A 25682-nucleotide genomic window follows, 5' to 3' on the forward strand; every position below is an offset into this window, starting at 1 on the left:
CGGCTTGTGCCTTCACTAAATCCAGTAGTTACGTCAGGCGCATTTTCTCTACTGTTTCGGCAGATATTTTCGATTTCGGTTTTACAGCGTATAACTGGAGTCAGTCCAGACAAATATGCTAATGCTAATCACGTCCTTCATGTGACGCCCATTGTCAACGGAAAGGATCGGTTTGTTACGCGCTACCAACACAATGATTTTTAAAGCCGATTTTACGTGCCCATTAGATACAGAGGGGCCAAATTAGTCTACTGCGATTTTCGTTTTATCGATATGTATGAACAGACGAATGGAAAAACTGGTAGAAGCCGACGTCGGGGAAGATCAGTTTGGATTACGCAGAAATGTTGGAACACTTGACGCAATACCGACCCTAAGGCTTCCCTTAGAAAATAAATTAACGAAAGGCAAACCTACATTTCTAGCATTTGTAGACTTAGAGAAAGCTTTCGACAATGTTGACTGGAATGCTCTCCTTCAAATTCTAGAGGTGGGAGGAGTAAAATACAGGGAGCGAAAGGCTATTTACAATTTATACAGAAACCAGATGGCAGTTATAAGAGTCGAGGGGCATGAAAGGGCAGCAGTGATTGGGAAGGGAGTGAGACAGGGTTGTATCCTCTCCCCGATGTTATTGAATCTGTACATTGAGCAACCAGTAAAGGAAGCAAAAGAAAAATTCGGAGTAGGTATTAAGATCCATGGAGAGGAAATAAAAACTTTGAGGTTCGCCGATGACATTGTAATTCTGTCAGAGACAGCAAAGGACTTAGGAGAGCAGTTGAATGGAATGGACGCTGTCTTAAAAGGAGGATATAAGATGAACATCAACAAAAGCAAAACGAGGATAATGGAATGCAGTCGAATTAAGTTGGGTGATGCTGAGGGAATTAGATTAGGAAATGAGACACTTAAAATAGTAAAGGTGTTTTGCTATTTGTGGAGCAAAATAACTGGTGATGGTCCAGGTAGAGAGTATATAAAACGTAGACTGGCAATGGCAAGGAAAGCGTTTCTGAAGAAAAGAAATATGTTAACATCGAGTATAGAATTAAGAGTCAGGAAGTCCTTTCTGAAAGTATTTGTATGGAGTGTAGCCATGTATGGAAGTGAAACGTAGACGATAAATAGTTTGGACAAGAAGAGAATAGAAGCTTTCGAAATGTGGTGCTACAGAAGAATGCTGAAGATTAGATGGGTAGATCACATAACTAATGTGGAGGTATTGAATAGAATTGGGGAGAAGAGGAGTTTGTGGGACAACTTGAGAAGAAGAAGGGACCGGTTGGTAGGACATGTTCTGAGGCATCGAGGGATCACAAATTTAGCATTGGAGGGCAGTGTGGAGGGTAAAAATCGTAGAGGGAGACCAAGAGATGACTACACTAAGCAGATTCAGAAGGATGTAGGTTGCAGTAAGTACTGGGAGATGAAGAAGCTTGCACAGGATAGAGTAGCATGGAGAGCTGCATCAAACCAGTCTGTGGACTGAAGACCACAACAACAACAACATGAACAGTGATGGCAAAACACGGACGTCAACCAGCCCTTGAGCAGCAACAGTACCGCAATAGCCCGCGATGACTGCTACAGCCATGCAGGAGCGCTACTCAGTCGCTACTGATGTACTATTCATTATTAGTGTTTTACTGTCGCCATTAATACTTACAGATAAAACATATTTCCCTGTAGATTAATATGGGACCGCTCTATAGAATGGAAACGTATAATTCCACTTTAAAAATAATTTTGTTTGTAAGGGACACAAACCGAACGTTTCTGTTGACAGAGGGGTTGAATGAAACACGCGGTGAGCTCCGTCAGCACATTGGAAACTAAATTGCAAATATCTACCGAAGAGTCAGGGAAAATGCGAGTAACTACTCTTAGGAGAGGTGTTTTGTATAGAGGATCACAAAACTACGAAAAGCATGCAGAGTTACATGGAACCATTACAACAGGAGAAAAGTTCCCATCAGTACCGAATTAAGATACTACAACACGTTAGTGTTACTAGAGGCTTTATACACCTGAGAAACAACAGCAATCAAAGGAAGTACGAAAATCAAGGAGATGGGGAAAAAGAGAGAAAGATACTGAGAAAGAGCTATGCGCCGATTCAGAAACAGGGTATTTGGATAAAGAGACCGAAAAAAAAACAACTGTACGAGCAGACAGAGACGATTACGAACAACATCAGAAAAGAAGGGCAAAGTTCTACGGACACGTACGTAGGATGAACGAAACCAGACTGACCAAGAAGATTTTTAATGTACTGACGACTTACACAGATAACCAGTGGAGAAAGGAAACCGTGTAAGACCTCAACAAACTGAAAATCTTCACAATAGGCAGAACAGACAAGAAAAAATACACAGGAAAAATAATAAAACAGAAGTGGATAGAAAAGAGGAAGAAGAAACACAGTGTAAGTATGAGAAGCTTTTAAGGAGAAACAGAGGCAAAAGAAATACAATGATAATTGAGTGTGGTCTAGCTACTATCCGTAAGTGGGAATTACATACATATCACTTAACGAACTTAAATAGCGCCATTTTGCCATGAAAGCTATACTTTAACCATGGCAGCACACGAACGCAAACTTAGCCGTTTCAAAGATCTTCTACCCTTCGCCGGAAAGCCACTGACCACGTCTTTTCAGACATCAGATAAATCGTTCCGTTAACGCATTACGAGAACGAGTGCATTGTTTTCCGCATCCCCCTGAAACGCTTTATATCCGCTCCACTGCCATTGTTGCCACCTACCGTCTATGAGTTGTTACTGCACGTTGGCATCTGAGATAAGAGGTGGAGTTTTATGTATTTTGCCTCAATAGGCGGCTTTAACTGTAATAGTATTCTTGTTGTTGTTGTTGTGGTCTTCAGTCCTCAGACTGGTTTGATGCAGCTCTCCATTCTACTCTATCCTGTGCAAGCTTCTTCATCTCCCAGTACCTACTGCAGCCTACATCCTTCTGAATCTGCTTAGTGTATTCATCTCTTGCACTCCCTTTACGATTTTTACCCTCCACACGGCCCTCCAATACTAAATTGGTGATCCCTTGATGCCTCAGAATGTGCGCTACCAACCGACCCCTTCTTCTTGTTAAGTTGTGCCACAAACTCCTCTTCTCCCCAATTCTATTCAACACTTCCTCATTAGTTATGTGATCTACCCATCTAATCTTCAGCATTCTTCTGTAGCACCACATTTCGAAAGCTTCTACTCTCTTCTTGTCCAAACTATTTATCGTCCACGTTTCACTTCCATACATGGCTACACTCCATACAAAATATTCCAGAAACGACTTCTTGACACTTAAATCTATACTCGATGTTAACAAATTTCTTTTATTCAGAAAGGCTTCCCTTGCCATTGCCAGTCTACATTTTATATCCTCTCTACTTCGACCATCAACAGTTATTATGCTCTCTAAATTCTTATTGCTACATAATAATATAAATTATTTCAACGTAATCGAACCACGGAACATGGGCCAATGAACTCATTCATTCATTAGACCCAAGTACTTCAGATAAATGGCCTCTTACCGCGTTTAACAACAATATTACTTCAACAGATCACGTTTCTTACAATTTCGTCAGAGCCTTTAGAGGTGGTCCAACCTGCGAAATAGTTGTGAACAGAGACAGTGACCCAGTAAGTATAGAAATTGTTTGTTTAATTTCAGTCCATGAGCAGAAGAATTTTGGTTGTTCTATCGACCTTGGTCTTTTTAAAACATATTCTAATATAAATAATGAAGCCAGAGATGGAACGTCAAGTGGTGCAAAACGAAATTAGGACAGGCCTCGTTTTGCTCCACGGCCTGTGTCGTGTCCGTTCAGTGTGTGTGTGTGTGTGTGTGTGTGTGTGTGTGTGTGTGGTTGTGTGCGATGAGTGAGTGTGAAAACACAGTGTTTGTGGCGGAGAGGGTGTTCTGGCGCACGGCACGCGGCAGCCCAGTGTTTACAACTGACGCATCGCCCCTGTTTACTGGCGCTCCTCCCTGGCCTGTTGTGTTTACCTCACCCAGACCCAGCAGGGCGAACTGCTCTGGAGTTCGTCACAAGAACCATCAAACGCCTACGATACGTCGCGCCCCCATTACTTGAGCCTCGCTTCCGTATTCAGTGGCAGAGATCCTTCACGGAGAAGTTTCTTGAATTCATTCTGGGGGAACGACGGGAAATGACCTTGTGCACGCACTGGACAAACGATGTCGCGACAGATCGTGCGGACAATCGACATGATTCGCATGGACATTTGTAATAAGTACTTAGGACGAATACTAAAGTACAGCAATAAAGTTTCGTAGGTAGTTGAGGGATATTTCCCGTGTGTTTTGGTATAAGGGACCGATGGCTTGTGGTGGCACGTGACAGAGAAATAATGTAATTATGATTTATCCGGATTATTATCCCTGTCACCTTTGTCCTTCACAACCTTTAATTGGCAGTAATCAAAACGCACAACACAGAGTAATGCAACGACCCTAATATGGAAGAAGTCGCTGGGTGTCGTTGTACCTCGCTTCCATTGCATTGAGTGAATTGATACGTGATGTGCGTATCGTGCTACTGTTAATTGACAAACATATCACACTGCTGACGCCCAGCTTCCATGTTTCTTATGAAATTAATGGAAGAGACTTTGCCTCTGTGATCTACCAGTCACGTCCTTAGTACCAAAACGACAGAAACGTCATAGTGTGACAACTGCACGACTTCGTTTTTATCACTGGAATCTCCGGCAACTTCTCTACCACCTCAAAATTCTTCATGTGAATGCGGCAGCGATGGAGATGTTAACTACCGTTTCTTCCGCTGCGACAGAAGATATCAGGAAACAACGAAATTAATGCCCTCTTACATTAAAACTAAAACTAAAATTAGCTCCGTGCGAACAGTCCTCGAAAGACCCTAACGGTACTGACTGACCGCCGTGTCATCCTCAGCCCACAGGCGTCACTGGATGCGGATACGGAGGGGCGTGTGGTCAGCACACCGCTCTCCCGGCCTTTTGTCAGTTCACGAGACCGGAGCCGCTACTTCTCAATCAAGTAGCTCCTCAGTTTGCCTCACAAGGGCTGGGTGCATCCCGCTTTCCAACAGCACTCGACAGACCGAACGGTCACCCATTACAGTGCTAGGCGACAGGGCTTAACTTCGGTGATCTGATGGGTACCGGCTTACATCAATACAGAAGGACATACAAGATTACAGGAATAGTGAGTTTTCAATTTTTTTTACATTATAAAATACTAAATTAAAATCTACGGTTTGTGTTGTCAACCCTCCTTTCGTACTACGCATTACTTTTCTTGCATCATTGACTTAATGAATGTAACGGATAATTGTTCGTTTTTTAATGGTTCAGGCTATTACTCTTTTAAACGATAAACACTCATTTTGAGGCTAGTTGTATGGCTAATGCCCATAAGCCAGTAATAAATTAGAAAAGAGGCACGCATCAGGGAAAACGTTCAACAGCAAGTCTCGCGAGTGAATGAACTGCTGTCAGTATAATAAAAAGACAAATGGGGGTAAGAACAGAAGAGAAACGTTACGACACTGTAACGAGCCTCCGAAAACTACGGGAACCTAATACGACAGCGTCAGAAAATATTCCTGAAAACGTACGAAATTATGTCTTTTATCTGCAAATATACTGAAGCAAATCGTCACCTTAGTTTTATGTCCCGTAGGTCCTTTGAACAACTCTTCTATCAAAATTATGTGGAACGAGTCATTTTACAGGATATGACTAAATGATTACTGTTAACCCTGATGAACGTATTATCATTTTATTCCTACTGATGCAGTTACAATTAAAAACAAATTTTTTAACTGGCCAGCAGTTTTTAAGTAGTAATTTGTCATTGCAATAAAAGACGTTGTCCAGGAGAAATGGCATGGAATTAGATTTAAAACTTGCTTTGCTATCTGTTAGATATTTAATTTTATTGGGCAAATGATCAGAAACTTTTATTACTACATATTGGACTCTTCTCTGAACCACTGACAGCTTTAACAATGGGTAATAAAGGTCATTTTTTTCCTCTTGGGAGAAGAGATACTTGTCCATATTAATGCCATCTTTCGCCGAAAATTTCATTTCTTGCCCTAGAGTCATTTACTCGTACGTAATGTTCAGGATGTCCAATGACGTGCCGATAATCGTGAAAATAATGGAAATTTCATGTACCATTTTTCACACAGACTGTGGTGGAATCTTCCTATAGTGTCTGTTTACCTTTTTTCTTTCTTTTTCTGTACTCAGTTCCATCTTGTTACCTAAAATATGAAAATTACGTTGTATACGAATCTTCTGTTGTGTAGGTGTTATGCCCAGAGAGATTAATATGTGTGTCAAATCAGAGAAACGGTCAGCTGAAGGAAGGTGAGTAATGGCGTAAGGTTTTCTAAAAATCGAATCTATGAAAATGAGGTTCTGAACGACTCAAGGTGGAGTAAAGAATTAATAATTCCAAGAGATTACAGTTGTTGAGATTTTGAAAGCGATTTATGAGTATATGTGTAAGCTATAACTGACGGAAAAATGTGGCTTTTACCGAATCATGGTGAGAAATGACTGGTTTATTGGTGAAGACATGGATGACACTTAAATCGTTTTATATGTCTTTCCTGTTTAATGGAAACTTTTCCCTATGTAATTATATTTCAGGCGTTGCGATCAAATGTAACCGAAAACCGGTGGTTGTGAGTAAATGGAATGTGGTCCCACCTACATGTTACTTCACATGTAATCTTGAATTTTTTGTACTTTGCAGAAAAGCTGTTTCTTTCAAAGCAGTCTGTTAATTTATCCATAGTGGACACTGTAGAACTCCGCGGCTGTAGTCACACGACCGGTTTCGGGCTTGTGTCCATCCTCAGGTACATCCATGTACACGTTTATATTGCTGAAGATCACTGTGTAAATACAAAGAAAATTGTTTGCTGGTGCCTAATCCAGCAACAAATAATTTTCTTTGTATTATTTGATGGTGGATTAGTGACCAGCAAATAATTTTTTTCTATTTATACAGTGATTTACAGCAATATAAAAATATACATGAATGAATAAACATCTGAGGATGGGCCCAAGCCTGAAACCGGTCGCGTGACAAATAAGAGCCCTTTGCGGTCTCTGACAGAATTAGAATGTCGTAACCAAAACTTTAAGTTTTTATTTCTTCTCCCTGAACTTGATTATTTCTTCACATTATTCATTGGTTTCCTTTTTCGTAGACTGAATGTCGAGGATAGGCTACAACACTGTGTCGCCCTCTTCTCAGTAATTGCTTACCTTTCGTGCCATTCGACTCTATGTAACTGTCGTCTCGTTCCTGTAGAGGTTATAAATTGCATTTCCCTCTCTGTATTTTACCACTGCTACCTCCAGAATTTCAAAAGTTGTATTCCAGTGAAGTAAAGAATTTCGGGAAAGAAGTGTGCAAGACATCTTTAGATTGTTCATCGGAGGTGAGAGTATCATCTGGAGTGCCCCAGGGAAGTGTGGTAGGTCCGCTGTTGTTTTCTATCTACCTAAATGATATTTTGGATAGGGTGGATAGCAATGTGCGGCTGTTTGCTGATGATGCTGTGGTGTACGGGAAGGTGTCGTCGTTGAGTGAATGTAGGAGGATACATGATGACTTGGACAGGATTTGTGATTGGTGAAAAGAGTGGCAGGTAACTCTAATATAGTTAAATGTAAATTAATGCAGATGAATAGGAAAAAGAATCCCGTTATGTTTGAATACTCAATTAGTAGTGTAGCGCTTGAGACAATCAAGTCGATTAAATATTTGGGCGTAACATTGCAGAGCGATATGAAGTGGGAGAAGCATGTAATTCCAGTTGTCGGGAAGGCGGATAGTCGTCTTCGGTTCATTGCTAGAATTTTGGGAAGGTGTGGTTCATCTGTCAAGGAGACCGCTTATAAAACACTAATACAACCTATTCTTGAGCATTGCTCGAGCGTTTGGGATCCCTATCAGATCGGATTCAGGGAGGACATAGAAGCAATTCAGAGGCGGGCTGCTAGATTTGTTACTGGTAGGTTTGATCAGCACGTGAGCGTTACGGAAATGCTTCAGGAACTCGGGTGGGAGTCTCTAGAGTAAAGGAGGCGTTCTTTTCGTGAAACGCTACTGAGGTAATTTAGAGAACCAGCATTTGAGGCAGACTGCAGTACAATTTCACTGCCGCCAACTTACCGGGTGATGAAAAAGCCAATATAAATTTGAAAACTTAATAAAGCACGGAATGATGTAGATAGAGAGGTAAAAATTGACACACATGCTTGGAATGACATGGTGTTTTATTAGAACCACCCCATATTGCTAGACGCGTTAAAGATCTCTTGCGGCCGGCCGCGGTGGCCAAGCGGTTCTAGGCGCTTCAGTCCGGAATCGCGAGACTGCTACGGTCGGAGTTTCGAATCCTGCCTCGGGAATGGGGCTGATGACCTCAGATGTTAAGTCCCATAGTGCTCAGAACCATTTTAACAATTTTTTTTGGTCTCTTGCGTGCGTCGTTTGGTGATGATCATGCGATTATTGGCTTTGGGGTTACCTGAAGTTGCAAGTGTATCGTGATTGACCGACATCTGTAGGAATGCTGAAAGAAAACATCCGACGCGAATGCCTCACCATAACTCCAGACATGCTTTACAGTGCTGTTCACAACATTATTCCTCGACTACAGCTATTGTTGAGGAATGATGGTGGATGTATTGAGCATTTCCTGTAAAGAACATCATCTTTTCTTCGTCTTACTTTGTTATGGTAGTTATTGCTAATCTGATCAGATGAAGCGCCATCTGTTTGACATTATTTGAACTTTTGTATTTTTTTGGCTCTAATAAAAGACCATGTCATTCCAAGCATGTACATCAATTTGTACCTCTCTATCCACATTATTCCGTGATTTATTCAGTTTTCAAATTTATAAAAATGGTTCAAATAGCTCTGAGCACTATGGGACTTAACATCTGTGGTCATCAGTCCCCTAGAACTTAGAACTACTTAAACCTAACTAACTTAAGGACATCACACACATCCATGCCCGAGGCAGAATTCGAACCGCGACCGTAGCGGTCACGCGGTTCCAGACTGCAGCGCCTAGAACCGCACGGCCACACCGGCCGGCTTAAATTTATACTGACTTTCTGATCACCCGGTATATTTCGCGGAAAGACCACAAAGATGAGAGAGATTAGGGCTCGTACAGAGGTATATAGGCAGTCATTTTTCCCTCGTTCTGTTTGGGAGTGAAAAAAGGAAGAGAAGATGCTACTTGTGGTACGAGGTACGCTCCGCCACGCACCGTATGGTGGATTGCGGAACATGTACGTAGATGTAGATGTAGAGGTGATACAGGGAGGATTAAGACAAACTGAAATGGGCAGAAGGTATTCAATCACTTCACCAAATACTAGTCTGTGCCTGCGGCGCGTAGGCGGGTCGTGTCGAGCTAAGACAAGGCCAGAATCTGGTCGAGGCCGTCACGGCATTTATGTCCCTCGCCAGGAGACGTGCGCTGACCTAGGTGACCTCGTAATGCCGCTCCTCCGACCTCCAGCCGCCTCCCCCAACCCCTTCTCCGCGGGCCTAAGAGCCCTCGAGCTGCCATCATTGTCAGTTAACGACCCGAGCTTAAGTGCTCCCGACGAGAAAGAGATATAGAGGGGGAGGGAGAGCGCAGCGCGCACGAGCAGAAGGCGGTCAGACACAGAGCGCCGGCTGACGTCTCTCGCCGGATTTATTACTGACGGACGCGCCGGCGCTGCGCGAGTGGAGCCGCCATGAAATACGGCCGCCGGCGCAGCCCGCACTCTGCGGCCAGCGACCGCTGTAAAAGCGGCCGGAGCTGACGCGGTCCTGGCCTGCTCTGCCGCGGCGCTCCTTTGCGTGTGAATAACTCGAGTGTGGGTCCTCGTCGACTCGGGTGCGGTGAGGCCGTGGCGACAGCTGCCGGGAGCACCGCGTGCTGCCCACAGGGGGGCGATTTATAGCGGCTCTCCCAGCTCCACTTGTGAGGTGATGCACTGTTTCTGTTATGAGAGTGTCAGCCATCTGTTGCTAAGAATATACGGCGCCGCTTAGTGGGCGACGAGGCGAACTTTCCCGCCGCGACAGCCGCTACACTTGTTCCACAGACGGTGTGAACACTGCTAGGGGGTGAAAGAGCTGTTGCGGCGGCATTTGCGGGCTTACCTTGAGCGGAACACTCCCCCAAAAATTTTAGTATTTCACTGCAGCCTGGGGTAAAGCAGCTGAAATATTCTTGATTTTTATATCACTCCTTCTTCATCTGCATCAACATTTATACTCCGCAAGCCACCCAACGGTGCGTGGCAGAGGGCACTTCACGTGCCACTGTCATTACCTCCCTTCCCTGTTCCAGTCGCGTATGGTTCGCGGGAAGAACGACTGCTGGAAACCCTCCGTGCACGCTCGAATCTCTCTGATTTTACATTCGTGATCTCCTCGGGAGTGTTTTGTAAGCCACCTCCTTTGTTGATGGACTACATTTTCTAAGAACTCTCCCAATGAATCTCAACCTGGCACCCGCCTTACCAACAATTAATTTTATATTATCATTCCACCTCAAATCGTTCCACACGCATACTCCCAGATATTTTACAGAAGTAACTGCTACCAGTGTTTGTTCCGCTATCATATAATCATACAATAAAGGATCCTTCTTTCTATGTATTCGCAATACATTACATTTGTCTATGTTAAGGGTCAGTTGCCACTCCCTGCACCAAGTGTCTATCCGCTGCAGATCTTCCTGCATTGCAATTTTCTAATGCTGCAACTTCTCTGTATACTACAGCATCATCCGCGAAAAGCCGCATGGAACTTCCGACACTATCTACTAGGTCGTTTATATATATTGTAAAAAGCAATGGTCCCATAACCCCCCCGTTGCACGCTAGAGGTTACTTTAAGGTCTGTAGACGTCTCTCCATAACAACAAACATGTTGTGTTCTGTTTGCTAAAAACTCTTCAATCCAGCCACACCGCTGGTCTGATATTCCGTAGGCTCTTACTTTGTTTATCAGGCGACAGTGCGGAACTGTATCGAACGCCTTCCGGAAGTCAAGGAAAATGGCATCTACCTAGGAGCCAGTATGTAGTACTTTATGGGTCTCATGAACAAATAAAGCGATTTGGGTCTCACACGATCGCTGTTTCCGGAAGCCATGTTGATTCCTACAGATTAGATTCTGGGTTTCCAGAAGCGACATGATACGCGAGCAAAAAAGATGTTCTAAAATTCTACAACAGATCGACGTCAGAGATATAGGTCTATAGTTTAGCGCATCTGCTCGACGACCCTTCTTGATGACTGGGACTGCCTGTGCTCTTTTCCAGTCATTTGGAACCTTCTGTTCCTCTAGAGACTTGCGGTACACGGTTGTTAGAAGGGGGGCAAGTTCTTTCGCGTGCTCTGTGTAGAATCGAATTGGTATCCCGTCAGGTCCAGTGGACTTTCCTCTGTTGAGTGATTCCAGTTGCTTTTCCATTTCTTGGACACTAATTTCGATGTCAGCCATTTTTTCATTTGTGCGAGGATTTAGAGAAGGAACTGCAGTGCGGTCCTTACCTAGTGCCTCGTGGTTATAATAAAACTGACGGTACCGCAGTGGGGGCTGTATACATTGCAGAACGCTGAAACATCGTTGGTATTAATGAGTACGCTCGCGGACACTTTCTGTCATCAGGTAAAAATATGCTGGAAGCACTCAGAATGTGATGTGGGTGCTAGAAAGGGTGAGGAACGAGCGAATACGTAATAACAGTGGTTCTGGTTCGTTTATTTATGATACAGTCTTACGCTACAATATGTGTTCTCTGTGGTATCGATAGCAACGATGCCGTGGCGTAGGGGCAAGTTCGTAAGTTGGCACTACGAGACACCGACGACAGCGCCCTCTAGCAGGCGCTGTCCAGATCTACGAGCTCCGCTGCAGATTCTCCCCTTTCTGATCAAGAGCAGACGGCCGGGACACTTCGCTATTGAGGCTATGTACTACTTACGACGGGTCTAAGGCTTCGCACCTCAGTGAAAAGTTATGTATTCAGTTAATATTGTGATATGTAAAACCATTTCTAAGAGCAGTACGAGAGATTTTCACCTTTTACTGCTCCTACCCACTTCCTACATTCGGCCTACCATTCAGTTTACAGGAGCAGACTCAAGCGCCGCCTTCCATGCGGGATACAAGATTCTGTATGGTCTCCTGACTTTGAAACAAGCGACTTCCGTATCACGGCATGATCGACAGTTGTTGGCAGCACATCCAGTGTAATCAGAAGGATATTTCGTCGTATGCTCTCCTCCAGATCAGAAAGAGTCCAAATACATCCCTGAAAGATGCGATCTTTGAGATGTCTCCAGGACCGGAAGGCATGAGGATTGAGGTCGGGGGCTTTTGGAAGGCCACGCACCTTGAAACTGCCTGCAGGTGATGCGGTCGTTACTGAACGTTTCTCGAAGCAAATTTCACTTGGCAAGCGGCATGTGGTGTCGCCCCATCAGAATGCTGTGGACACAGTTGTGTTCTTGCGTAGTTGGACTCACGTGCGGCACAAGGAGGTTCTTATACTGTGCAGATGTCACTGTACATCTAACAGGGTACAGCTAACAGGCCTCAAGGTGTCATCTCCTCGCAGGTTCAAATGGTTCAAACGGCTCTGTGCACTACGGGACTTAACATCTGGGGTCATCAGTCCCCTAGAACTACTTAAACCTAACTAACCTAAGGACATCACACAAGAAGCTTGTTACTGAGCCTCTCAAGCAATTACAATTACTTTTCCTCTTCGTACAGATGCTAGTCTTGGAAACAAACGAAGGAACCTTTTGACATGTGTTGTATATTTCATTCGGTGACATCTTACGCAATAATTTTCTGGGGTAATTCATCGGAAAGATATTACTGAATGCGCAAAAGCAAGGAGTTATGTGGTCTTCACCCTCTGTTGTCATGTAGATACTTCTTTAAGGCGTTAAGCATTTTAGCTGCAACGTCATAATACATGCATTCGCTAATGAAATTGATCAAAAATAATCGATCATCATTTGAGAAGAATAACTACGACACTGTAGAGGAAACAATGAGCTTTATAACTCTTTATTATATCTGTCAGTGCTTCGGAAAGGAGCACAATATAATTATGTGCCCATTTTCCCAATAAAATAAAATGTCTTGTCGCTGCATGAGTTGGACCAAAAAATACATATATTAGTAGTAACGATATTAACAGAATCTTCCGTCGGTTCTTGGCACAACAACATTATAATAAATGAAAAGCACCAGTTTGGTTCTACAATATTAGAACAAAAGCAAACTGGTACTTTTCATTTATTAGTGTTAACGATAATGACATATCCTTTGAAGAGCCTTTATCCTCATTTTTACATTTTTGTCTGAGAGCAAGTATGCTTCTTAAGGGGAGAGCTGTGAATATGTAAATCGTAAGGCGTGACTGTTTCCGCCATGGGCGTTTGAGTGTAGGCCATTCCTTATATGTGACAGCTAACAGAATGCATGAGCGTGGTAGGAACTGTCAAACCCTTCATCCGAATTATGATTTGTTTGGAAGCGCTTACAGTGGAAGCGACTACGATACACTTGATTTAGATTTTTAATACATTGTTTTCTGTTTATGAAGCGAACGTACTGCATACGTTTGTTATATTATTCCGAATACTTTACAGTATTTTTAAACGCTTTAATGATAAAACAGAAACTGTGATGTTGCGAAAGCTACGGATTTATTTGCCTAAGAATGTATTAAGTTCGTATTGGGAACCTTGAGTTGAAGCGCTGAATTAAAGAATTCCAGAAACTTGAAGGATGGAGGTACCGGTATGCGTTGAATCGAAGGATCACATTGAAATATTTTGTGCTCCCCTAATGTTGTTGTTATGGTCTTCAGTCCTGAGACTGGTTTGATGCAGCTCTCCATGCTACTCTATCCTGTGCAAGCTTCTTCATCTCCCAGTACCTACTGCAACCTATATTCTTCTGAATCTGCGTAGTGTAGTCATCTCTTGGTCTCCCTCTACGATTTTTACCCTCCACTCTGCCCTCCAATACTAAATTGGTGATCCCTTGATACCTCAGAACATGTCCTACCAACCGATCCCTTCTTCTGGTCAAGTTGTGCCACAGACTTCTCTTCTCCCCAATCCTATTGAATACTTCCCCATTAGTTATGTGATCTACCCATCTAATCTTCAGCATTCTTCTGTAGCACCACATTTCGAAAGCTTCTATTCTCTTCTTGTCCAAACTATCTATCGTCCATGTTTCACTTCCATACATGGCTACACTCCACACCAATACTTTCAGAAATGACTTCCCGACACTTAAATTTATACTCGATGTTAACGAATTTCTCTTCTTCAGAAACGCTTTCCTTGCCATTGCCAGTCTACATTTTATATCCTCTCTACTTCTACCATCATCAGTTATTTTGCTCCCCAAATAGCAATACTCCTTTACTACTTTAAGTGTCTCATTTCCTAATCTAATTCCCTCAGCATCACCCAACTTAATTCGACTACATTCCATTATCCTCGTTTTGCTTTTGTTGATGTTCATCTTCTATCCCCCTTTCAAGACACTGTCCATTCCGTTCAACTGCTCTTCCAAGTCCTTTGCTGTCTCTGACAGTATTACAATGTCATCGGCGAACCTCAAAGTTTTTATTTCTTCTCCATGAATTTTAATACCTACTCCGAATTTTTCTTTTGTTTCCTTCACTGCTTGCTCAATATACAGATTGAATAACATCGGGGAGAGACTACAACCCTGTCTCACTCCCTTCCCAACCACTGCTTCCGTTTCATGTCCCTCGACTCTTATAACTGCCATCTGGTTTCTGTACAAATTGTAAATAGTCTTTCGCTCCCCTGATAAAAGGGCCAATAAGAAAAGAGGTAGCCAGAGACAACAGTGAGTAGTACCATCTCATATCTCGGGGGGAAAGGCGATTGGCAATTGGCTGTCTATGGGCATTAGACCCAAATGAACGCTGCAGATTCATGAATAGGACGTTCACCTCGGCAGGTGGAAGGGACATGAAATTTCACTGGAAATCGTGTAAACTGGAATTGGAATTCCCAGTGTCCCTTACCAGTGAAAAGAGCACAGTAACCGGCAGCCGGAAGTGAATAGAGGAGAGGAAGCTTGCCCATAGCCAGAAAATGATAGCTTTCTGGGCTAACAAGAAACAGAAAATCCTCGTGCAGAGACAAAACGAGGCTCATGGTCCTAAGCAGAGGCAAGTGAAAAGAAGAAGAAGCAGACTTAAATGACGCTCAATACTCAGGTAGCTACTGCAACACATTTTCCTGAGAAAGTGATAAAAATTAAGTTGGTAGATAAATATCAAACCGAGGAGGCAAAGGAAATAATCTATTGGAAACAATGTACACGCACTGGTTTTTGTCTCCCATGTATATAGTAACCAATAATCGCTAACATGGCAGCAGATTTGTGATTTACTTACTGATTTATAAAGGAAAGCGCATTGACGAGTATGAAAGCTCAATCGAGGAAGGCAGGGGAAAGGCATAAGCTCTCTCTCGTTAATGGAACCATGTTAGAATTCAATCACGGAAACAGCAAACCACCCGGTACGGAAGTAACTTGCCGCTGGCAACCAAACTTGAGGATATTGGCGCAGGGCGCACTCGAGAAAGCCGGAGGACAAAACATAGTGCTCGTGATTAACAATTATTCTCTGTGTTAGCGTGTTAAGTTGCGGACAAGACTTCAATTTCCGATAGATAATTATGATATCAGCATTGCTTATCCGACTACGATCGAACATGGAGTATGTCCAACAAAAATGAAGCCGGTGACAGATGATTGTCTGAGTATGCCCTGTTTCCGTATCAGCATGGTGCTTGCTAAAGAAGACATATTATTGAAACAAGTAATGTTTAGCTAGACGTTTGACTCTTTTCGAACCTTGGACTCTGTAACGTGGAGCGAACCGCAGCTTACTAGTCAACTCCTGTTACTGGTGCTGTTGAGAACCAACGGCTTGTCATAACCATTTCAAATGGTCTTACAGCTACTCAGTAGCTCTGTATCGAGTAATAGCTTACGTTGCTGTACGGTAATAAGGCCCGAATATTTGTGTATTTTATAGGCAGTTTTGTTTTAAGAAACAGGAGATGCCCGCGAGAAGATTAATAAGTTTATAAGTAAATACTGAAATTACTGTTGAAGAGTGGAAATGGAAAGTGTTCTAAGTGGCAGATCTCACATTTTTGAGGGAATCAAAAAATAAATGTATCTTTTCTTGTACAAAACGTATGTGTACACAAAAATTTAAGAAAGCATTTCAAGAATGTATTGTAATATCGCATTATACTGCCACGTTTACACTCCGCGAAATAATGAGACAAGTTACAAAATAAATTATATCAGAACATTGACTGGTGCTAAGCGTCAGTAAGAAAATTATTGTTCCAAGTGTTATTAACACATAGATACTACGTTTTATTTTCAATAAAACAAACACAGGAATAGGGCAGAAACATTTTAAGCAGTAGAACTGTAGTCAACGAAACACATTTCTGATTTCTTTTACATTTTTTACCGTAGACTAAGACAATTAAATCCATGAAAAGAGTCTGCCAGTATAAATTTCGGTTTCTTAATTAACTTCAATCGTTGGATCAGATGTTGCAAAGTTTATTGTAAAACTCCCTGCACTGTTGAAGAAAGAAGTGGCAGCAATACAGGAAGAAGTGGCATCAACGCCAACAGGTTTTTACCGTTTCGCAGCTGATAAACATCGCTGGTCTTTCAGGTGAACGGCAACATAGCCTTTATCTGACACAGTGTTTTCTGCTTTGACTAGCTTTCTGAGATTGACGTGAGACCCTTTGTTCGTACTTTATTTGGAGATCCTAGTCTGCGTGACCGAGCGAGGTAGCGCAGTGGTTAGACACCGGACTCGCATTCGGGAGGACGATGGTTCAATCCCGCGTCCGGCCATCCTGATTTAGGTTTTCCGTGATTTCCCTAAATCACTCCAGGCAAATGCCGGGATGGTTCCTCTGAAAGGGCACGGCCGACTTCCTTCCCCATCCTTCCCTAAGCCGATGAGACCGATGACCACGCTGACTGGTCTACTTCCCCCAAAACCAACCAACCTAGTCTGCGTTGCCAATGTTTCAGTAGCATCTTTAAGATCAAAGCAGTCCGCTGTATTTATTGGAGTGGCATTTGGAGCTTCTGAGGGAAGCACTTGGCGGAAAGACAATACATCTTCTAGTAACGAATGTTTGAAAGATTTACTCCATGATTTGACACTTGAGACAGACATGCAACGGAGTACCGAGCACACAGTAGCACTGAAAACGTGTTTTTCAAACAAAAAATGACAACTGGAATGTTTTCTATTACCATTCTTCAATTCTAATTTTCGATATTAGGCGCGTTGTCCTCAGGGCAGAAACACCGCTGTACACAGCGCCACTTCACGATATCACAGGTGATCATCAAACGTATAAGATAAAAAAAATCATTTTTCTAGATTGTCACACCACTATATATCATCGGGATCGAAATCTCCCAGTCATGTACACTACTGGCCATTAAAATTGCTACACCAAGAAGAAATGCAGGTGATAAACGGGTATTAATTGGACAAATATATTATACTAGAACTGACATGTGATTACATTTTCACGAAATTTGGGTGTATAGATCCTGAGAAATCAGTACCCAGAACAACCACCTCTGGCCGTAATAACGGCCTTGATACGCCTGGGCATTGAGTAAGACAGAGCTTGAATGGGGTGTAAGGTGCAGCTGCCCATACAGCTTCAACACGATACCACAGTTCATCAAGAGTAGTGACTGGCGTACTGCGACGAGCCGGTTGCTCGGAGACCATTGACCATACGTTTTCAGTTGGTGAGAGATCTGGAGAATCTGCTGACCAGGGCAGCAGTCGAACATTGTCTGTATCCAGAAGGCCCCGTACAGGACCTGCAACATGCGGTCGTGCATTATCCTGCTGAAATGTAGGGTTTGGCAGGGATCGAATGAAGGGTAGAGCCACGGGTCGTAACACATCTGAAATGTAAGGTCCACTGTTCAAAGTGCCGTCAATGCGAACAAGAGGTGACCGAGACGTGTAACCAGTGGCACCCCATACCATCGCGCCGGGTGATAAGCCAGTATGACGATGACGCTTCCATTGTGCGATGTCGCCAAAAACGAAGGCGACCATCATGATGTTGTAAAGAGAACCTGGATTCATCCGAAAAAATGACGTTTTGCCATTCGTGCACCCAGGTTCGTCGTTGAGTACACCATCGCAGGCGCTCCTGTCTGTGATGCAGCGTCAAGGGTAACCGCAGCCGTGGTCTCCGAGCTGATAGTTCATGCTGCTGCAAACGTCGTCGAATTGTTCGTGCAGAAGGTTGTTGTCTTGCAAACGTCCCCGTCTGTTGACTCATGGATCGAGACGTGGCTGCACGATCCGTTACAGCCGTGCGGATAAGATGCCTGTCATCTTGACTGCTAGTGATACGAGGCCGTTGGGATCCAGCACGGCATTCCGTATTACCCTCCTGAACGCACCGATTCCATATTCTGCTAACAGTCATAGGATCTCAACCAACTTGAGCAGCAATGTCGCGATACGGTAAACCGCAATCGCGATAGGCTAAAATCCGACCTTTATCAAAGTCGGAAACGTGATGGTACGCATTTCTCCTCCTTACACGAGGCATCACAACAACGTTTCACCAGGCAGCGGCGGTCAACTGCTGTTTGTGTATTAGAAATCGGTAGGAAACTTTCCTCATATCAGCACGTTGTAGGTGTCGTCGCCAGCGCCTACGTTGTGTGAATGCTCTGAATAGTTAATAATTTGCATATCACAGCATCTTCTTCCTGTCGGTTTCGCGTCTGTTGCGCGTCATCTTCGTGGTGTAGGAATTTTAATCGCCAGTACTGTAGATGTTTACTAGTGAACGTGAAGTAAATAATTTATACTACACTCATACGAGCTCTTCATATCAATTTTGTCCCTATGCAATAGAAGCAGCACAAGGGAGAGCAGTGATCAGTGGTGGAAGCGAGCGCGTAACGCAGAGGGACTGGAAAAGAAGAGTTAAACATCTTGATGTGGGAGAGAGCAATCCCCTTCTCCTCACCTACCAATGTTATCTCGTAATCATTTCATTGCTCGTCAAGTCCTACAACCTTCGTGCGGTAAAATGTGACAGCAAAACACAAGGTAAATTCTAGGTATGAAAATATGATCCAGAAATGCAGCATCTGTTTGAAGACAAAATCTTCTGGGAGATTATGACGCATTTTGTGCCTCTCCAGACATCACAAGTTGACACTGTGACTCCTCTTCTCCTTCAGAGGTCTTCCACTGTCCACGGATGGCTGAACACAATTTGCATCATTGACTCATCAACTGTTAATAAATGTTTTCCCGCACTTTTTCGAGGAACTGGATTTATTGGACGGAATTATTCGGGCTACCGTTGGTCGGCCATCGTCATTGGGTAGTGACACTAGGTAGTGAAAGAAACAAAGAATGTTACCAAAATATTATTGTTGTCATGTCATCAAGGTACCTTCCTGATATTTGTATACCTTTCTGTGTCTTATTACTTCCTTGATAGCGGGAAGCCAAGAAAACCGGAAGAGATGTTGTTGTTGTGATTGCACTCATTCTTACATATTTCGACGGGTTCCCGGACTTTCCTTCTATACATATTACTTTCTTTGGGTAGGATCGATCGTGGTAACATTCTTCCTGGTGTTCTCGTACCACAGATTTTACATTTTTGTTTAAATTTCTGTGGCGTTAATTATCGCCTGCACGTTCTTTTATTGGCCTCCCAATTTGACCTGAACAACATTGCGTAAACAAGGCCGAAATGTCGAGGTTGAACGTTTGAAAAATCTCCTCCATAAAAATCAAAAAGTGTTCCACAAACAGAGAGTTTGCGAATCTCAACAGACTGTGTTGCTCCGTGGGAGCCGTAGCACCGTACACAATGGCAGCCGTATTCTTTGACTTCAGGAAGGCATCTCACACCCTCCCGCACTGCCCATTACTTAAAAAAATACGATTTTACAGTCTCGGATCAGATTTACTGCTAGATTCAAAACTTCCATGCACATAAAACTCAACGCGTCACTCTTATCGTAATAAAATCGTCAGATGTGAATGTAATTTCTGGAGTACCGCAAGATCGTTACTGTTTACAATGTATATAAATGATCTAGTAGAAAGCGTCGAAAGCTCTTTAAGACCGTTCGCAAATGATACGGTTGTCTGAAGAACGTAGCCACACCAGGAGACGATATCGATTCGCAGAATGACCTGCAGACGGCTGACCCTGAAACTTAATAAATATAACATATTGCGCATTCGTCGAAAAATAGATCCACTGCCCTGAAATTACACTGTTAATGACAAATTACTGGAAACAGAATCTGTTGTGAAATTATCTACGAGTAACTATGCAGAGCGACCTTAAGTGGAATGACCACATAAAACAAATAGTGGGAAATGCCGATATCAGAATGAGATACATAAGAAGAATCTTCAAAAATATTATTCATCCACCCATGAACTTGCTTACAAGGCAGCTGAGCAACCGATTGTTGAGTACTGTTCTTGCAGAATGACCTGCAGAGGGCTGACACTGAAAGTTAACCAATGTAACATATTGCGCATTCGTCGAAAAACAGATCCACTGCTCTGAAATTGGACACTTACCAGGTACGACTGAGAGGGGAGAAATGGCTCAAAGCACTATGGGACTTAACATCTAAGGTCATCAGTCCCTTAGACTTAGGACTGCTTAAACCTAACTAACCTAAGGAATCGCGTACATCCATGCCCGAGGCAGGTATCGAACATGCGACCGTAGCAGCAGCGCCGTTCCAAACTGAAGCGCCTAGAACCGCTCGGCCACTGAGAGGACAGACCCAACGAAGAACGACGTATTTCGTCATGGGACTCAAGGTCTGCGTGACAGCTCTACAGAGGTGCTGAAGGAACTTCAGTGACAGACGCTACAAAAGAGGCATTATGCATCACGGGGAGGTTTACTGCGGAAGTTCCGGGAGGGTACTTTCCGGGAAGAGTCGGAGAACGTATTAGTTCCTTCCAAGAGTCGGGAAATGACCATGACCAGAAAATTTGAGAAATCAGAGCTGACACAGAGAGTTACTGTTGTGTACATAGTTCCGCGTACTCAGCGCGTACACAATTTTACCACTAGAGCACGCCCCGCTAAGCACAACAGCGCAGGCGCAGCGCTCGTCCGTCTCCGCACTACGAGATGGCGCTGTCTTAGAGACGGACCAAATTCTGCTTCCGCCGATCCACGTATTAATATGTAACGCAGCCAATGAGGTTGCTGGTAACGTAGAACCTTTTCTCCTCGCGGATCACACTCGCACAGTGATACTTGAACGCTCGTGGTATTATAACTAGTGTACAGACCTCCGATTAGTCAGTCTGCATTAGTCTGCATTTGTCTGTAGTCAAGTTTCAGTCTGCGCCGAATAAGATTACCATTTTCCTGTACATAGCCATGAAGGTAAATGAACAGACACTTTGTCAAGTATCAGAGATATGTGAGAATAAGATTAACGTACCAAGACCAAAGGAACTTCAGATTGTCAATTGGAAACAGAATCCAGAATCAAGTTAAGTGATGTCTATATTTTTTATTATTTTAATAAATGTGTGTGAAAATTAATCAAGTTCTGTTTAAAGTTGGTCACCATCAATCTGCTACTCTAAGCGTGCAAGTGGCATTTCTATCGTCTAACGGCAGAAGATAAACACGTCACGATAAGACCAAGAGAGATAATGCTGGCACTCGCCTACTTCGTTAGTGCGACAAGTCAAATAATCTGATGGTGTGTGTACTAGAGGTCTTACAGTACGCACACCACAGTTACCGACAACGTGTCTTCCCACACGCCTTTCGCGAATGAATCAGAAAAGGGAGCATCAGTTAGTCGGACCAGATGCCCCTCTCCCTCTGATTCCACGCGTGGTCCTCCTGATCACGAAGGTGAAAAGTAGCCAGAATATTTGTATTGCAGTTAGAGAAAGTACGAAATCGGGCGACCTTTTACAAATTGACGCCGTTGGGATACGTGCGCTGGAGTGACATTAACATCACATAGCGGGTGGCTGCGTAATCCAGGCCTTAGTTTGTATCTGTATCCTTTCCACTGCGCGAGCGCCTAGCTCGGGAAACACACCTTTCCGAGAGCAGCACGTTCTTTTCCCGCGGCTGCGGGTGCCCTGCGCCTCGCAGCCAGCTACCGCAGCACTCAGTCTCTGCAGAAGCGGCGCTCTGTACACAAGCAGGGGCTCCGGTGGCGCTCCCCTGGGAGGTCGGCTGCCCGCGCTTATTGAGATCCACGGCCTCTGCGTAGGCGACCACTGACCGCGGAGGGCCGGCTCTGCTCGCATTAGGAACGATTTGCCCGGTCGTTTCGCCTGCACTGCGAGCTAGCCCACGAAACACACTGAGGTGTTTGTTGCTCTGTCTCTGTTCAGTCTACAATCTGTTCACTCCATTGACGCACTACGACACTACACGCGCAACTTCGCATTGCTTAAAACGATAAAAATGGTTTCCATGATCCCATCTTACAAAATTACCGAACAGCGATTTGGTAGTTCTATGAGAATACATTCCTGTACCTGTCACGAGCAGAATGTATCACTTTGCTAGCTGTATCCCAGACCGATAAGGTAAACAGTAAGGAGGTTCTCCGCAAACGAGGAGAGGAGTATGTGGAAAACTCTGACAAGAAGAAGGTACAGGATGGTGAGACATCTGTTAAGACGTCACGGAATATCTTCCACGGTACTAGAGGGAGCTGTCGAAGGTGAATCTGTAGTGGAAGACAGAGATTGGAATATACACAGCAAATAATTGAGGACGTAGGTTGCACATTTTACTCTGAATTTAAGAGATTGGTGTAAGAGAGGAATTCTTGGTGGGCCGCATCGAACGAGGGAGTGACCGATGACTCAAAAAAAGAAAATAAAGAGATAGTAAATTATTTCTGGCGCGTTTGAAGGTTGCAGAAAACTCTAAGAGTTCTTTGCAACAACCTTTCATTTTAATGTCGTTGGCACTGTCACCAGTCGACCCAGGTCCTCAAAACTATGAATCCGACATTAAACAGTTTTAGAGTATTTTTACATTAGAATTCATTCCTATTGTATCGGCGTTATTTATGGGACATAATAAATGCACAATAAGATAGCACTACACTAGTCTAACAACTGCGGTGACCGAAAATACACATTTCTTCATATCCACAGTTGTGATTTAAACTGGCGATTTATGTAGGTATAATATGCAACCAGTCAATTTTTATGCAACTGATCGTACGATTAATTAGTTTTGCAATACACGGCGGGCTCATGATCAGTAACAATCAGTAACAGTAACATTATTTTCTGGGCCATATGTAGCTGGACTGCCTCGTGGTATCCATGACAGATTAATCTCTCTCTCTCTCTCTCTCTCTCTCTCTCTCTCTGACACACACACACACACACACACACACACACACACACACACACATGTAGGCGCATCCGCGCTCGGTCGGTGTCTATGTGCTCTTCGTTTCAGAATAAACAAACTATGAACCTACGTACAAAGAATATTTACTCTTCGTAAATAATCTTTGTGCTTTACGTTAATTGTAGGTTTACCATGAAAGTGTGTGTGTGTGTGTGTGCTAGCTTGCTAAAATGTACATTACGGGACCGAATTTGTGATGGCTACCATGAGGCAAGACAATCACGATGACCTTTGCGTCTAGCTACACATGGTCCGAAGAATTATATTTCACGAACATCACGTCCGTAATCACAGGCAACTAAAGTCCACGATAGTTAGTTGAGGCAGAAGACACCGCAACTGGAAGCTGCAACTGCCTAGATACAGGTGGCTGATCGATATTTCATTGTAATCGCTGGACATAGCACTTACCACACTGACCTCTCCCGTAAGAGTGAACCGTCATCAAGACTGCCGTCAATCGACACAGCTGTGTCGACACTAATCGGTGAAAAGTGATAGAGTTTTTTTTAGTTTCATATGCTGTGCGATTACGTTTTTTTGCGGATTACCGCCTGCGGCTCCAGGTGCCCACATCACATACTTATTCGTAGATGGAGTCGCCGATCAATAACACCATCCTTATTAGCATTGTGGGTCGCCTATCATAAGTTGGGTTCCATTATTTTTATTAAATTTCATTTTCTCATCAAGTGATATAAATACGTTTCAGTCACATTGTGTAGTTAGCTCGTCTTCACTGACTCACCCACCAACTGTCTCAATTTATTCCCGTTGTTCGTAGTGAAATAAGAGTCTTCATATTTTTACGCATATTGCCTCTCCTCTTGCGTTTCTCTCTCTTCTCCCTCTCCATCGGACAGAAAGTTGGTTTGTTTACTATTCGCTATTTTTCTCTTCAACTGTTGTTTAAGGGTAATTCGCCCTTTGTAGATTTGGACAAATTACTGTCGCCCAGTTCCCTGAGAGTGTGAGTAACGCCTGTACCGCCTGTGTTACAGATCCAGGCGGGCACCACGCGGCCAGCACTACTCGCCCGAAGAGGAGCCCAAGTCGTGCTGCGGCGTCGTCGTCACGCAGACGGTTTCCATCCGGTGGTTCATCGTCATGATCGCCTTCGTGGGCGTCTGCTGCGCCGTCGTCGGGACGGTGCTGGGCGCGATGAAGGCCAGCGGCAGGGAGCACCTCACCGTCTCACTCCTCATGATTGGTGAGTACCCGGAGACACCCTTCACAGTCAGCAGACCAACAGGCATCATGTTATTCTTGAGTTTCTCCCGGCGTATTTGACAATCAAAATATCCACGGGTGTACTGCCGGTCTACAGTGTCCAACGGGCACAATACGAGGTGCATTCAAGTTCTAAGGCCTCCGTTTTTTTTTTATTAACTATTCACCCGAAGTCGATGAAACTGGCATTACTTCTCGACGTAATCGCCCTGCAGACGTACACATTTTTCACAACGCTGACGCCATGATTCCATGGCAGCGGCGAAGGCTTCTTTAGTAGTCTGTTTTGACCACTGGAAAATCGCTGAGGCAATAGCACCACGGCTGGTGAATGTGCGACCACGGAGAGTGTCTTTCATTGTAGGAAAAGCCAAAAGTCACTAGGAGCCAGGTCAGGTGAGTAGGGAGCATGAGGAATCACTTCAAAGTTGTTATCACGAAGAAACTGTTGCGTAACGTTAGCTCGATGTGCGGCTGCGTTGTCTTGGTGAAACAGCACACGCGCAGCCCTTCCCGGACGTTTTTGTTGCAGTGCAGGAAGGAATTTGTTCTTCAAAACATTTTCGTAGGATGCACCTGATTCCGTAGTGCCCTTTGGAACGCAATGGGGTAGGATTACGCCCTCGCTGTCCCTGAACATGGACACCATCATTTTTTCCGCACTGACGGTTACCCGAATTTTTTTTGGTAGCGGCGAATCTGTGTGCTTCCACTGAGCTGACTGGCGCTCTGTTTCTGGATTGAAAAATGGCATCCACGTCTCATCCATTGTCACAACCGATGAAAAGAAAGTC

The 25682-nt window shown here is 43.8% G+C and overlaps 1 protein-coding gene across 2 annotated transcripts in view; it reads left to right on the forward strand.

Annotated features, from left to right (window-relative positions):
- LOC126335558 (uncharacterized) overlaps positions 1-25682 on the forward strand; it is a 637852-nt gene that overhangs the window by 526893 nt on the left and 85277 nt on the right. For both annotated transcript variants that reach the window (XM_049998973.1, XM_049998974.1), the window contains one exon: positions 24660-24868. In XM_049998973.1, the coding sequence (XP_049854930.1) occupies positions 24660-24868 (209 nt within the window). The remainder of the gene's footprint in view (positions 1-24659; positions 24869-25682) is intronic.

This window comes from Schistocerca gregaria, chromosome 2 (genome assembly GCF_023897955.1).
Source record: "Schistocerca gregaria isolate iqSchGreg1 chromosome 2, iqSchGreg1.2, whole genome shotgun sequence".
Lineage (NCBI taxonomy): Eukaryota > Metazoa > Arthropoda > Insecta > Orthoptera > Acrididae > Schistocerca > Schistocerca gregaria.